Here is a 17,567-nt window from a genome sequence, read left to right as displayed (position 1 = left end):
TAGTTTATAGAAGGGGTGTCAGATACAGTTCCTGGAGGGCTGTAGCCCTGCACAGATTAGTTCCAACCCTGCTCCATGACACTTATGCCGCAGTCCCACTAGATTTTGAGCATGCAATATTCTGTCATACGATGCTACGAAAAGGGGTGGGATTAAAAAAAGTTGATTAGATATCAAAAAAGCAAGCGATGGGTCCATATTTTTAATATCTGTACACAGAGGTCAAGTTTTGATCTTCTATTGGTCTCACGCAATCCTGTGATGCGATTTCGCAGGTTACAGTCCACCAAGCTTAAACTTTGCAATGAAGCGAGCTGCATGAGCTGTCGCACGAGCTTGCATTTCTGGTCTGTCGCATTCACATGGGTATGAATGGAAGTCAATGGGGTAAAAAGAAGTGCAGTGGCTTGACCTGTAGGTTTCAAACAAGCCTGAATGACTCAATTAGTTTGATGAGGTGTGTTTAATTAGGGTTGGAACTAAACTGTGCAGAGTTTGACACATGTGGTTTAAAGCAATTGTTCATGTACAGTTGAAGTCAGAATTATTAGCCCTCATTTGATATTTTTTTTTTTCTTTTTAAAATATTTGCCAAATGATGTTTAACAGAGCAAGGACATTTTCACAGGTCTGATAATAATGAAAAAAAGCAGTTTTAAATAGTTTAAACACCATTTTAAGGTGAAAATTTTTAGCAATTAGAAATTAGTAAAATATTATTTACTGTCATCATGGCAAAGATAAAATAAATCAGTTATTAAAACTGTTTAGAAATGTGTTGAAAAAAAAAATCTTCTCTCTGTTAAACAGAAATTAGGGGAAAAAATAAACGGGGGGCTAATGATTCTGACTTCAACTGTGTGTCCTTCTGTCAAAACCGAAATGAAGAAAAAAACTAAAACAAACAAACAAATCAATAAAGTCTGATGGGAAAAATGTTTGTTCTTGTCTATAGTGAACAATTTCCAGCATTAAAGGGTTAGTTCTTAATAAAATGAAACATTTTGTAACTAAATTTTCTCCCCAATGTCATCTCAATCCCCTGAGACTTTTGTTCATCTTCATAAAACAAATTAGGATATCTTAGATGAAATCTGAGGGCCCGTTGGCCCCTTGATAGGTAGGAACAGCCCTATGGTCTCCAAAAAAATCCAGAAAAACACTGTGAAAAAACATTCCATTGAACTCCAGTGGATCTTTTTCTGGATTTTGAGTACCCCAGGACCGTTCCTGTTTATTCAGGACAAGAGAGCTCTTGAATTTCAACTAAAATATCTTAATTTGTTTTCGGAAGATGTAAGGGGCTAGAAATTACATGAGGTTCTCTCTAAATGTTTGAGTGAACTAATACTTTAAGTAAACACACACACACACACACACACACACTTACACACACTTACACACACACACACACACAGACACACACGCACACACAAACGTATCAGAAAGGTCCCATAAGACATGCTGTATATTCCAGGTATTTTACAGGTACATGATTGGGTCTGGTTATAAAAAATAAAAATAAAAAATGGGCAATGAAACACTACAAGCGTCGCTTAACAAAAAACTGAACTTGGCCATTAGTGTTCATCCACTGCTTTGTTCATTAGTGTAGCATTTTATTTCAATTCACCCCGTCAATGTTTACAAATGCATTAGTTTGATAAATCAAGATTAATAAAATTTGCTAAATGATATGCAGTGCTTAAAAAAATCTCATATTATCCTGTCTGTGCAGTTTCTTCATAATAAATTTAGACTAAAACTCTGGTTGCCAGATATCGGTTCCAAAGCTAATTGACAATAAATGACAGTTGACATTTTACAGCAGTTATCTACAGAGAAGATAGAGAGATTAGGAACACTAATTGAATTTTATGTTTTATCTTGATTTCTCACCACTGCTTGTAAGTCAGCATGAATTGAGGCACTTGAAGTTGCAACCCAGGCTTATTAGAAACACATGGCTTAGCCTACATTTTCAAGATGTCCTTACTAAGGTCTGTAGCACAATGATGTACTTGATCAGGTCCAATTGTAACACCCATGCTACTGTGACGGTTGGAATTATGGTTGAGTAGGTATAGATGTTAATAACAAACAATGTAAAAGGTAATCTAATAATTAATATATATAACTATAATTTCTAAAAACAACCGCTAGTGTGCACATCACTCTGTATTGGACCTGGCCCAGTACACTATCTTGCTATAGGCTGGAGTGAGGACACATTCTAAATTTTTGCTAAATGTAAAACACACTACTCCAGGTACATTTGTTTCATGTTTCAGAAGACAAATCCACTAGAGAGAACTGTTTTGTGAATCTAAAATGTGTTACTTATAATTTTATTAGGAGTTGAAAAAGAAAAAAAAATAGATCCATCAACAAACTGGGATTCTTTCTCTAATGGTTCTGGATTGGTTCCTAAAAGTTAAAAATCAATTCTGTATTCAATTTAGATTGCAACAGTAAGGGCTTGCACATACACAAGCTGTAAACAAGGGTTGCCCAAACTTGGTCCTGGAGGGCCGGTGTCCTGCAAAGTTTAGTGTCAACCCCAATCAGACACACCAAAACTTGCTTATCAAGCTCTTACTAGGCATTCTTGAAACATCCATGCAGGTGTGTTGAGGCAAGTTGAAGCTAAAATCTGCAGGACACCAGCTCTACAGTACCAAGTTTGGACACCCCTGCTATAAACAGAACAATGCTTTCATTTGTGCGCATATGTATGCTTCTGAATTCGCTTCATTTGGACAGATGGATAAAATTTGGACCAGTAGACAGGCAAGGTGCTGTACTTCCTGTCTGTTGTGGACCAGATTTAGGATAGTCCTCAAATTCCTTTTGCAGAAGAAAAATAACCAATTTTAAAAGTTGTTTTGTAGTTTTTATTTACAATTAATGCACAAAAAATAATTCTTTATCCATTGATGATATGTGACTTCAAATATTATTATAGAGAAAAGGAACAATTTGTTGGTGCCATGCTGCCCCATAGTACTCACTTTACCTAGAAACTGCAATCAAAATGTGTTGAAGCATGTTTTTGTAGTTGCATTGTATTTCTAATGAGACTGTGTTGCTTAGTTGCTGTGTGCAGTCATGCACGTATACGAACCACCAGGGTCAGGATTTTCATTTAATATTTAATTGATTGATTTGCGGTTTGTTTTTCACCAAACCCTATCTTTAACTCCCAGAAAACTGAAAATTATTAGGTGTCACATGGGACAAATCTGTGATTCTAACACTCGTCCAACACAGTTTTTTTTAAACTTATGTTTTTCTCTTCTTTTGTGGTGCATAGAGCATCAGAACTAAGGCAGCGTGAGTAAATAAAGCTTGCTTTTTGGGCCCACTATGAATTTAATGAGGAAGGTAACTGAAGGGTCTAATACATTTGCCATTCATCTGATCATCTGACAGGGCTCACCTTGATATCAAAGACACGGATAAAATAAGACCTCTGAGGGTTGTCTTTCACCAAACAGGCAACGCCACAGCACCGCTTGGCCCAGGATGAGCCCCTGTCCGCCCCGTAAACCTGGACCACTGCTGAGCATAATGTCTGCAAAAAAATACAACTCATGAAATTCATAAACTTCATAAAACAAGCAAACTGTACATTTAGAAGGAATCTCTAAAATCTAAAGTTTTACTATTTGAGGAGAGTAGGGTGACATTTATTAACATTTTTTGTAAACGGAATCATAAATGTGTCATGAAAGAGATGTAAGCTAATAAAGTGATGGGTGTACTTAATTACAAAGTAACTAGTAACTTATTAAATTACAAATCTGCTGAAAAAGTAATGGATTACTTTGTATGTAATTTAATTACAGCTCCTTCTAATGTACTTGCTTTAAACTTAATGTAAATTAAACAGTATTATATAATCAATTTAGAGAAACAGAATAAATGTTTTTTGTTATACGATTTCTTTTAGATATTTTGCATGACATGATTTTTTTTATCTAAAGTAGGTCAGATATATCTGACAATTCACATGTTCAAAAAACAAAAGAGAATGAAAAAAACGTAAATGCAGTATGAAATATAGTGTCAGGAATTTTAAATACAATTTAATAATTAGTAGGGGTGTTACGGCTAACGGTTGATCCGTGATTCATACGAATCACAACACATGGTTTGGAACATGCTGGACCCAAGCATTAAAGCATTTTTTTTTTTCTTGTAGATTAATTCTAAATTTTGTAATGATCACAGAGAGAGATCGCCCTCTCGTGTCATTTAAAATTACATGTATGAAAGCATTTAGGCTTTTCTGTAAAATACAATGACGATGGAAGAAGTTGTGGTAGGTTATTCGGAATGTGGTGGGTTTCTCAGGTTAAAGGTGTTTTCTGTCACTAGTTGTTTAGCCTGCATCAATGCATTCAGTGTAAGGTACACGATTAATCATTAAAAGATTAGGATCTTAACAACCACGCAACATAAATTTTAAATGATGGTAGTTTGGATGTGTTTATTAATCCTTTGAATTGCTGCATTCAAATCTGACAACGCAAAAATCAAGAACGAGATTCAGTTTTTAGTCTTTTGACTTAGTTATGAAGTACAAACAGTCAAATAACACAGAAGTACTGGGATAACAGTTTATGGTTTAGATAAAACCACTGATGTTTATGGTGGGATTAAGATTACCATCATTTGCACAAAAATGAAAGTTGTAGGCAGTAATTACATTATTTAACCAAAAGTAGGTGATAACCAGCCATCAAAAATATGCTACTGAATATTTTTTCAATTATGATCCATCTAGCAATGAAGCAAGAAGTTTTATGAGTGAACAACTGCATCATTTATTGAAAATGAGACTAAAAATAAACATGAGTTTTACAAATAATAATTTATACTGCATGTTTTACAATTAATTTTTATCTATTTCTTAATTTTATTTTATGAAACCAAAAGTTCTTGCAATACTGTTTTTGTAATAAATAAAAAGCAAATTATTTGATTATAAAAACCGGTCCAATGCGTAACTAAAAAATCATAATGCGATCCGAACCGTGAGATTTGTCATCTGTTACAACACTAATAATTAGTAGCTAATTACTTTAAGTAACCTACTCACCACTGTTTATAACCAATTAATTTATTTCCAACACCACTTCATTGTTTTAATGATCACGAATTTGATAATAACGAATTTTTAAAAACCCAGTCACCCCAAGTTATCTTACACACTTAAATTACGTAAATTAATTAAATTACAAACAAATCCTATATTTTCTTTTCAAAAATGAAGCCTAGTAATATTATAGACTGAACACAGACAGATAATTAGTAGTAGATAAACAATTTAAATTTGATAATAAGTAAAAACAAACAAGCATGCATACATAATACATAAAAATAAATCTCATACACCAACAACAACCTATGTTGCATTTGCCCAAAACTGCTTAATCACTTCATTCAGAAAGCATGTACCAAAAAATAGACAGAAATCAGTGTATGAATACTGCATGATGTTCTTTGGTGCACACACTGGCTACTGCAGATATCAAATACTGCTGTAATTTAAACTGCAGCCAAGTACCTGGAGACACACTTGATGGGGCATTTTATTCTCTCTCTATAGGGACTCTTACTCGAAGAGTGTCTGCGTTCCATGCACATGACCAAAAGCAGCATTTCAAACACCCTTTTTCAAGACATGGGTTACCGAAGGGAAAAATAGGCCAGTGTCTTGGCAATACTGTCATAGGGAGGACAGCCAAGATCTCACAGAAGATGAAATATTTTCCATGGACAAGTAACACTTGTGCACACACATACAGACTTACACTAAGCAAGACCAAGAAAGATAATAGTGCCGCATTTAACTGACAATTTAGATAGGAAACCATATAGATTATTGAACAAAACAGATGATTTTATATTATTAGTTTTTATTAAACAGTAACCAGTGGTGTAAAGTAACAAATTATAAATACTCAAATGACTGTAGTTTTTCTCAGGAATTGTAATTTACCAAGTAGTTTTAAAAATGTGCACCTTTACTTTCCCTTGAGTACAATTGTAGTGCAGTATCGGTACTATTACTCCACTGCTATCCTTCAACCTGTGGTCACTACGTTTTTTTCTTGTCTATGGGGATTAGAAAAATCAGTCCTGTGATTTCTGTCCAGTCAAATCGCACATAGAAGGTTCATAATTCGCATCATAATGATCTACCTCGACATGTCTATTTATAATTGCAGGAAACTGTTTGGAAGCATTATAAGTGTCCAAGAAGATGTCCAAAACCTTTACACACAATGACCGAGAGACTGTTTAGATGCATGTCACTGATCTGTTTACTGTACACTCTCAAAAATAAAGGTACGAGGGTTGTCACTGGGGTGGTAGCCTTTTAAAAGGTACAAATTTGTACCTAGAAGGTCCATATTTACACGTCAAGGGTACATATTGGCACCTAAAAAGTACAAAAGTGTTCCTCTTAAAATTAGTAGGTACTAATATTGAGGTACCAATATGGACCATTCAAGTACAAATGTGTTCCTTTTGAAAAGGTACCACCCCAGTGACAGCTCTCATACCTTTATTTCTGAGAGTGTATGATGACCGAAATGGCCTTCAACACCCAGCAGGCAACAAGGCGTAAACAAGACGTCTGGTTGACGTCGTACACCAATGTTGTGGGGATGTTGCATTGTGTTTGGAAATGAGAATGGGTTGACAACAGAACCCAAAATCAGGCCGATGTCAATGTCCAACCTAAAATCAACCAAATATCAACATCTAATAATGTTACTTCTTAACGTTGTGTAGACGCTACCACTATGATGTCTATCAGATGTTGGATTTAGTTGCCTTACCTGACGAATAAATGTCAGTATATGTTGTCAATATGACATTGGATTAAGATGTTGGCTTGACGTTGGATTTTGGTCACTTTCTAAAATCAACCAAATATCAACATCATTTGATGTTGGTATTGGACATTAAAATAATGTTGCCATTAGACACTGGCTAGACATTAAATTTTGGTCACCTGATATCACAACCTAAATCAAACCTAATATTAACTTTTAAAATAAAATATTAAATGCATCAGCTCTTTACAATGTAATACTCACTACTCACACTTAAAAGATTTACTTTTTACTTATACTTTGAGTAATATTTACAACAGATACTTTTTCGCTACATTTTTAGGCAAGTAATGGTACTTTTACTCGAGTATGATTTTTCAGTACTCTTTCCACCACCGACAGTAACTTAAGAAACTCATGTTGGTTGACTGCAGCAGGGCATTGATTGATGCGTAATTAAAACAATAATCAAATAAAAATTATTAAAGAATGGTTTAAACAAATGAATAACAAAATTGCTAAACAGTAATAAAGGAGTTAAACTGAAAGACTACATCAAATAACCAAATTAACCAATTATAATAAAATATAATAATATAATATATGAATAATTATTGACAAATCATTAGCATTTATGAACCATTTCATAAACAATAATTAAATATTAATGCACCCAGAATACATAAAGATGTAATAATCTATCAGTTGTTTTAAAAATCTATTTAAACAATATGTTGTTTTGACCAAACTTTAAAAAATCTTTATAATTAATTAATAATTAACTGATGCAAACAAAAAAAATATGCACAGGCAGAAAAGCTCTTGCACTCCTTGTGATCCTGCCACGTCAGTAAATGAGGCATCAATGAAACAAGACTTTTCTTCATTTCTTCTGATGGAAAACTGCTTCCTCATGCTCTGAGACTGCACATTCAGCATTTGAAAACGAGCAAGCACTCCTGGTGAGCAGAGTGATTCAAGGACATTGCTAAATGTACAAATTCGGTATTCAAAGTTCATGAAGTTCAAAAAGAGAGTCAAGTTTCCCTATGACACAAACACCGAATGCGATTTGGCATTCAAAGCAACCAAAGGTCCTCATATGGATATGTAAAACTATACGTTTGATTGATCGGCTGAGTGTAACTGAATTCAAAAGAAAAGGAAACAGATGGACATTTGCCAGGCTTTCCCCATGTTAACTGCATCTGCGTCGGCATTCCTGTCTGCAAAAGTCTGTGCCAAGTACATAAATACGCAATAAAGACACATTTCCACCACTTTCATGGGGATCACCGTCTTCATGTCAGACTTTGGTTTGGTCTACTTGGAAACCTGATTCTGGATCAGCAGCCCTATTCATTAAAGCTCAAATCTCCATGGAAAGGAGGCAGATCAGTTCACTTCCTGTCCTCAAAGACTGCTGATCATGCACAACCCACCCCCAATCGCTATCTTTTCCCTTCTCTCCATCTCCCTCACTATTGTGCGATTTGGACTTCATCCACCCTCTGCCCTCGGTTTTTCGGTGCCGGTTCGGGACACTGTGATGAATGAACTCATGACTGCTGGATCTTGGCCCCAAACGATGCGTCTCATATTTAGTCATTCCCAGTGAAAGCCCACTTTATGGCCTGGTTCTTGGCTGCCGTTCCTGGACTGACACTGCTTGCTTACGAACACTCTTCGTTTTAACCTAGACATGGACGAGCAACTTAAGTAGGTCTGATGGGAAAGAATGCCATATTTGTGAATCAGATTTCTTGAGAAAAATGTTAAAAGAACCACTAGCTGGAAAACCTTTGACTATGCCAAGCATATCCCTCTTCTTTATATACTTTAGTAGTCCACAGTCTCTGATTGTTATTCATTCATTCATTTTCTTTTCGGCTTAGTCCCTTTATTAATCTGGGGTCGCCACAGCGGAATATGCGGCAACTTATCCAGCATTTTTTTTACACTGCGGATGCCCTTCCAGCCACAACCCATCTCTGAGAAACATCCACACACACTCATCCACACTCATGCACTACAGACAATTTAGCCTACCCAATTCACCTGTACCGCATGTCTTTGAACTATGGAGGAAACCGGAGCACCCGGAGGAAACCCACAGGAACTCAGAGAAAACATGCAAACTCCACACAGAAACTCTATGATTGTTATATCATTTTCATTCATAATTTGACAAAAAAAATATAATAATAAATCACCAATGGATAAGTCCATAATCTACTGAGACCCAAATAGGTTATACACTTACAATGTGACTTTGTACCTGTCCAAGTTGCAAGAAGAAATTTGAAAAATAAAAAAATAAATAAAACAGAAAGCAAATGCTTACTTGTAAAGCCTGGGTTATACTTCTGCATGAAGTGATCGGCATGACCCACTGCACATGCAACGCGCATAGCTGTGCATTAGAGCTGCACAATTATTCGTTAAAAGATCGCGATCTTGATTCCACCCCCTAGACGATCTTAATCCAGCATTTCTACGATTCTGCCAATCATATTTTCAAGTTCAGGAGAGAAGAAAAGGCGGCTGCACAAGTCTTTTCATTGTTTCACACATGTTGCTCAGTAACACCGACACCTCCAAATGATGTTGAATGAGTCACATAACGTATTTATAAGGTATAATTCACCTAAAAATGTCATTGTTGTCTTCATATAATGATGTTTTCGTGGCTGGGAAATCACACGTGACGTGAGCTGCTGACCATGAGCTGTTATCACAGAGAGGGGGCGCGCGCGTTCTACTTAATGATAGACGCTCGCGCGTCAACTTTAGTAAACAGAACCTGCATATGTTGCGAGTAACAGGTAATACAGTTGTAAATAATATACTGTTTGTGGCACAGAGTTATCGTTTGGGGACCGCGCGCGGAGTATGAACAGCTATTACAGTAGCAGTCAAAATGAAACCGAAAGTGTGCACTCCATTTAAATGATCATATCGCATTTTAGAATTATGATTACGGCAAGCATTTGATATGTTTTTTCTTTCATAGCGAACCCATAGTTTTGCATGAAAATAAATGTTTACAATGTCAGTATAACTACTCTAGCCTATATATTAGGGGTGTAACGATTTATCGTTGTACGATTTATTGCGATGCAAAAATGTCACAATATGCATCGTGGCGTTATGACAATTTTATTCCGATATGCCGTCCGTTTTCTCTTATTAGTTGAGCTGTTTGCATGTGAGATACGTTCCACCTGCTGTCGCACGCGAGTTCAGATTGCAGCAGCAGTGAGGTTAGCAGACCAAGATGAGTGGAGTTGAAATAGAGGATGGCCCATCCTCTCAAAATCAGATGTCTAGCAGCATTCGGCTGTACAGTCATTGCTTTAGACTCGTCCGCTTATTGACATGCATACTGGGTCAAACATAGCCTAAGTTTTAAAGTCTTCACAGTGATTTACATACTTTGCACAGCGACATGGATACCTCCTAATAGTGTTGAAAGAGTCACATGCTGTATTTATAAGGTACAATTCACCCTAAAATATCATTCTGTCTTCATATAATGATGTATTGGCGGCCGCAAAATCACACATGACGTGAGCTGACCGTGAGCTGTTACTACAGAGGGCGGACTGATAGACGCGATAGGCGCGCGCGTCTACTTCAGTGAACAGAACCTGCAGGTTGTGACTAACAGGTAATAAAGTAGTAAACAATATTTAGTTTGTGGAACAGAGTGATCGTTCAGGAACCGCGTGGGAAGTATGAACAGCAGTGGAAATGAAACCGAAAGCGTGCACATTATTTAAATAATCATATCGCATTTTAGAGTTATGATAACGACGAGCATGAACTCTTTTGAGTACAGAGGTACACAAAAATGCATGTCAACATGATATACTTAATAGCGCCAACATCAGCAACGCCGAAGAAATAGTAAACCTGTCTAAACTGCTGAAAAGAGCCACGACTGTCCTGTGAAATGAAAAGACGGCCACCCTGTCACTCATAATGCCCAACATGAAGACAGCCATCCATAAAAACCTCTCAGACAGATACATACAAGTTCAGGATTATTTTATAGAACTACTGATTACCTGGAAATGTAGATTGCACACACAAAAAACACAAGTGACCAAGCAAAGCCATAAGCTCTTACTGTTAAATTCAATTGAATTGAATAATTTCAATAATATTTTATAAGAAGTTTAAATTGTTTTATTTTACAGAGACAGTCCTGTTTAATTTATTTTCTTAAAGAAGGTTCAGTTTAACAAGTTAAAACAAAAGAAATACATAAAAAAATAGTTTATTTGGTAATTAAATTAAAATTTGCATTTCAGTTTAGTTTTAAAATTATTCCAAATATCGTGATACATATTGAATCGTGAACATTATATCGTGATACACATTGTATCGTGAGCTAAGTGTATCGTTACACCCCTACAATATTTTGTTGAATATAATCTGATAATGGCAAATGTCTGATTTTACCAGTGAATCAAATTGTCTAATATGACAATTGCAAGCATATATCTCAAACATAATAATTCAACATCATAATTATTATAAGTAGAATAGAATTAACTATATAAACCAGTAGACCTACACATATTATTATCGATGTTGTGCCATATGTTTGTTTTTACCATACCTTTATTTTACAGAATGGTGAGAAAATCGTGATCTTTATATTAAGCCAAAAAAAAATTGCGATTCTCATTTTAGCCAGAATCGTGCAGCTCTACTGTGCATTCATACTTCTGCGCGCTGTTTCTGTTGCTCTGCAATAACACTTCCGAAACTGAAACTAGCTGGCAGTAGGTGTTTATGTTCCTGTGTCAAGTTTCTTCGCTGGTGTTTTGTTTTGTCTGAACACTTCCTTAAATGTACAAGTGGTTCAAACTTGCTCATTTTAAGGCAGGAACTCATGCAGCTCTCGGTCCCGCCCACACTTGTCAGCACTTCCAAGCCGACCAATCACAGAGCTTGCACTATGCATCGTTGCGACGTGTAGTTAAATTTTTTGAGAGGTGCACGTCAGCACGGCCACGGCATGAGCTATGCGTCCACGCGTAGTCTGCGCCATAGCATACGCTTGCAATCAGATATATGAACTGTACCTTTAATTTTACCTGCTCAGAGAAAACGCTCTGCATTAAACAAAACTCAAGTACACGCAGAGAACAACATGATGATTTAAAGCAAATAAACAAATGTAAATATTATCCCACTTACTTTCTGAACAGTCGAGCGAGTTCTTAAACGGCTATGATTGGTCACACACTCAACAGAAAGGGCTGCGATTGGCTCTAACATGCTGGCGCTGTTCACCGATAAGTGACACTGACAAACGGCAGCGGCAATCAAAGCTGATCCATGATTAACACCGAAAAATATCTTGTAACAGCTGAGGAAGAGGAAACGTCACACCAGCAGGTCAAATGCATTGCAGAGAGAGAGAGAAATGGAGTTTACTTTCATTTTCTCTAAAGCAATAAAATAGGGGCTTTTGCTGTAACTTTAGTGTCAGTGAAAGGCTGTCCAATCTGGATAGGATCTATTACTGAACTGATACTGAATTGGCCTGTGTGTGTCTGTGTGTATATGAGTTTATGTGTCAGGCTAAATAATTAAAATTAACCACTGACTTCTGCCATTAATGGAAATTAATTTTTTCATTTATTCATTTTCTTTTCGGCTTAGTCCTTTTATTATTCCAGGGTCGCCACAGCGGAATGAACCACCAACTTGTCTTATCATTGCCTTCAGCACTCCAGCACTCCAGCTGCAACCCATCGTTGGGAAAACTAATGTAAATTATAATGTGTGAAAACAGAATGGCCATGCACATAATATTTTCAGTTAAAAGGAATGAATGCACAAGTATTAGACAACCAAATCAACAATGGAAAACTACAGGAGTGTGTTTGCGCATAGATGACTGCGTAAGTGCAGTCGCATAGTCAGTGCCTCCATATTTTTGCTTCATTTTTTGGGACTTTGGAAAGTATTACTTTATTCGCTGCAATTCTTATTTTTTTCCTACGTAAATACACAAATATCTGGTCAGAATTTTCTTTTTTTTTTTTTTTTGATCCTAAGCACCACTGGACTTGTAAAATCCTTGATAGATTGCAAAGTGTTTCTTTTCAAAGCTGCACCGCCAAATTATGGTCTGATATACCATCTTAGTCACTTTGCAGACCTGTGTGAACTGAGAATTCTTGGTCATTTTCAATAACACACAGGAAATAAAGTGTGTTATACTCAGCACTGCTGAGTATAAACCTGTTTGTTTAACATTCAATAATCAGAGTATAATATTTATATACATATATCATTTACAATAAAAAAAGGTTCAGTTTTGGAACTTCTCTTGTAAAATGTTTTGATAAAGTGTATTATTATGATTGAGAAAGCGTGTTTGAAATCGTTACACTATGAAAAAAAGACATTAAAACATTTGCAAGTCTGTCTTAGATGTCCAAATATTTAAGATCATATAAGGTTCTCAAATATACACACACAGGATAACCCATAACATGGGCAAAGATTATGACTTCTAATAATTTTTATCTAAATTATCAATTTTATTATATATATATATACACACACACACACACATATATATATACATACATACAAGACAGACTGATAGATACTACATTAGTTGTGACTCAAAAACGTGTAAACTGACTTCATTCACAGCATTTTTGAGCATCACAGGCACGTGCATCATTTAGCTGACTCAGAAGGCACTTATGATGCTGACTACGTAGGCAGCTCCCTCGGTTTTTTGACCTAACCGATGTACTGCTTCACTACGGCAAAAGGCCTCGAAAATAAAATACTGCATAAAAACAAATACATATTTGCAGCCTCAAGATCGTGCTAATATTTAATAAAACGTTTCACTTCAGTCAATAGAGTCTAATTATCCTGACAACAAACATGATGTTCCCAGTGCGTCCTCATGGACATCTCAAATGCGTTACAAGACAACTGTCCTACCAGAAGTTACAGCCGTTAATTTGCATCACCTCACGGGTGATGCAAAAAGCAGGATGATTTGCATCTAAACTTGCGGTTAAAGGACTAGAGCTCGGCCATGAGAGTAAACATAACTTACGATGCATTTCCTGCCCAGGTAGTTGAAGAGACAGTCGTTCTCCTGCGGTGTCAGAAGGAGAGAGCCCACATTTGCCACCCTCCTCGGAGGCGGGTGGCCGCTCATGTTTACGGATGATGCGGATAAACTCGAGCGTTTGTCTCGTTTTAGATTATTTTATGTGCAATCACAGATCAACATGGCCTGCGCTCGGTTCATCCCGTAAGGAATTCCGCATACAAGTAGACCCGATATGGTGTTGTCCTCAATTGCGCTGGAGATGCAGATGCGACTCGTTGACTCCTGTGAACTATTTATTCTTTAATTCTTCCACTTTTGACAGACCGCATAATATAAACTTTCATTCCGAACTCCCAAAGCAATAACGATCCTTCAATCCAACATGGCAGCAGGACGGTAGAGTTCAAGGCGGACTTCGGGAAAGGCGGGATGGAATTTCTGGTGGCTGGTCATAGGTTTATTTGCTAATACACACTGTACTGCTGTTATTTAGGTAAGGCATAAACATTTATAAAAACTACAACGTGTGTTTTGTTTCTGAACATTAACAAATGCCAATAAATTAATGTAACATGTACAAGCACATCTCCCCTCGCTTCTCGTAGTGGTCTATTCCTGTTTTCCCGTGCCTCTTGCAGAATGCGGACGGGATGCGCACGGGATGGGGCGGAGCCTCTGAAGCAGAGGGTGGAGCAAAGCATCGTCATTGATAGAAGGAGATTACAGTATTTTACCTACCTAATGCTGTGTTTTGGATAATTAGGATAATAACTATGTTGATGTTTTATAAACCGGACAATGCCTGTGCTGGCTTCTTAAATGTAAGCAAACAGCGTAAAATGTACAAAGATTATAACGAGAAACACCTGTGCATAAAAATATTGCTGCCCAGCTCCCTTAGCTCCCCTCATTATTTTAGTTACATAGCAACGTTCTGTTCGGAACTACAAAGATGCCGTTTAATCAGTTTTTTTATGTTTAATGTGTTGCATTTTTTTTGCACTATGTATTTGCAGGATAAAAAAGCAATTTATAATAAGGTTCTATCTGGCAGATCATTCATTGAAGCAATACTTTTTTTAAGAAATACAATCAAAAATATATATAATTTGGTGTTGTAACAATACGTTGATGCTTGATTTTTTGCTTTCTATAATATGTATTTCATGTTTTAGGATGGATATTTTTTCTTGTCCAAATTAATCATACAAGGCTGTGCTAAGTATTTTGTCTAGTGCAGCTGTTAATTTTATCTAATTAATATGGTCATATTTATAAAACGTTATGCTTTATATGAAGAATTGAAATATATTTATTGGATTATTTGTTCCATTAATTAAATTAGGTGTTTGTCCTTCAAGGCTTAAAATCTAATTTAAAGACTTTAAAATAAAACAGACAATGAGCAAATGAGTTTAATCAACACTGAAAATGTTTCACTGTCTATATATATACAAATAAAATATTTAATATTTAATATATGACTTTTTTATTAACTGCTTAGTTTTTAATAAGGTAAAATTTAACATTTTGTCTTAATGTCAAAAAAATGCTTCTAAATCATCACATTTACACATATCTTTTCTGTTTCAGGTTTCTTCTCAGTTTTGTCTGATTTTTGTCATGGTCTTTCCAGCTGTCAATGGAGTAGTCAGATGAAATGACAAAGAAAGCTAATCCTGATTGGTCCTCGTGCGTGCATTAAAAAAATCCTGATTGGCTCACAGACAGTCTTATTCAAGAAAAAGTCTTAAATAAAAAGTAAACAACTTATAAAAAAAAATCCCATAATGTAAATAAGTTTTCATCTAATAAGAATGTGAATAACTCAATTTTGACTAAAATGTCAGATAGAACCTTGTAATATTTAGGATACAATTTAGATATACTTACATTTTTCACTTCTTGATGAAAAGTCTCAATAGATTCAATATCCCTAATTAATTAAAGCTAAGCTTAGCTAAAAAATTTGTTGTTGTTTTTCAATAACAACATTAACCAATAATTAAACCATATTACACTATTAGTATTTATCTCATATGATTTTTGATACAGTATCCCTAAACCTGAGGTGTTTATGAGGTAAAAGTCTGGCCTTCCGCATGCATTTTCCTCACTAATTAAAACCACCAGTTATATTCTATTTGGAGGATAATGCACAATTGTGTGGATGCTGCATGTTTAGACAGTCTTGTCTCATGAGATAATGACCTCAGTTTTCCCTGAAGATTCAGCACATTCTACACTCTTATTACAGAGCAAAAACCCTCACTTTACCATAGCCTAGTAATTTTGATATAATTACAAAGAAAGCAATGATAAGACAAACTAAAAGTTAACATATTGTATAAGTCTCACAAGCAGCTACACTTTTACTTTAACTTCTGATTAATTAATAGTTGTCATGCAACAGACATCGAGAGTTCACCTTGTTCTCCCCTACTGATAAACAAATAAAGAAAGGAGAGGCAAAAAAAGAGACAGATGGAGGATCTTGTTTGAAAGCGGAGCCCTGCCAGGGGCCACCTGGCCTCCTGTTAAACTCTGTTACTGTGGTGCATGTTCAACAGATACTGAGACAAGAACTTTTAGAGTCCAATACAATATTATGCAGTACAGTTCGTGTCCATTACTGAATACAAATTTAGTTTTTTATTGGAATTGAACTGAAAACTGAGTTACACTGTAAAAATTGCTGGGTTCCACACAATCAGAGGAAATCGTCGGAATTATGTTAGATTTGTAGTTTTTACAAATTTAAATCGACTGAACATAAAACAGTTTCAGCTGTCTTAAAAAAACTCAAGAATTGAGTTGATTCAGCTCATTTTAAATTAGCTTAATTTATTCATTCATTTATTCATTTTCTTTTCAGCTTAGTCCTTTTATTAATCTGGGGTCGCCACAGCAGAATGAACCGCTAACTTATCCAGCATATGTTTTATGCAGCGGATGCCCTTCCAGCTGCAACCCATCACTGGGAAACACCCATACACTCTTACATTAACACACATACACTACGGACAATTTAGCTTACTCAATTTACCTGTACCGCATTTCTTTGGACTGTGGGAGAAACCGGAACACCCTGAGGAAAAACATGCAAACATTGGGAGAACATGCAAACTCCACACAGAAATGCCAACTAACCCAGCCAGGGCTCGAACCAGCGCCCTTCTTGCTGTAAGGCGATCGTGCCCATTGCATCACCGTGACGCCCAAATTCACTCATTTTCTTTTAAGCTTAGTCCCTTTATTAATCTGGGGTCACCACAGTGGAATGAACTGCTAACTTATCCAGTATATGTTTTATGCAGCTGATGCCCTTCCAGCTGCAACCCATCACTGGGAAACATCTATACACACCCATTCACACACATACGGACAATTTAGCTTACCCATTTCAACTATACCACATGTCTTTAGATTTGTAGGGTAAACCCATGCCAACAAAGACACCTCGACGCCCAAATTATTTTCAACAAACATCATTTATTGGAGTGTGCTTTTGACTTTTAGTTCATCAAGTTAATTTAAAATGATAACCACTTTATTGATAAAAATGAGTAATGTATGGGAAATGCATTGTTCTTAACATAATAATTGCAGGC

The 17,567-nt window shown here is 36.1% G+C and overlaps 1 protein-coding gene across 6 annotated transcripts in view; it reads right to left on the bottom strand.

The window, feature by feature from the left end:
* Positions 1 to 14,348, bottom strand: part of wasla (WASP like actin nucleation promoting factor a) — a 65,676-nt gene extending 51,328 nt beyond the window's left edge. For 5 of the 6 annotated variants that reach the window (XR_015525496.1, XR_015525497.1, XM_087310245.1 and 2 more), the window contains exons 1-2: positions 13,957 to 14,335; positions 3,440 to 3,574 (exon numbers count right to left, since the gene is read on the bottom strand). Coding sequence is in view for 4 of the 6 variants with exons in the window: in XM_087310245.1 (XP_087166371.1) it covers positions 3,440 to 3,574; positions 13,957 to 14,061 (240 nt within the window). In the remaining 2 variants the exon portion in view is untranslated. 6 annotated transcript variants of the gene reach the window in all.
* Positions 14,349 to 17,567: the final 3,219 nt, after the last annotated feature.

Source organism: Danio rerio, chromosome 25 (assembly GCF_052040795.2).
Source record: "Danio rerio strain M-AB ecotype USA chromosome 25, GRCz13ab, whole genome shotgun sequence".
NCBI lineage: Eukaryota > Metazoa > Chordata > Actinopteri > Cypriniformes > Danionidae > Danio > Danio rerio.
This window is presented reverse-complemented; position numbering and strand designations above follow the sequence as displayed.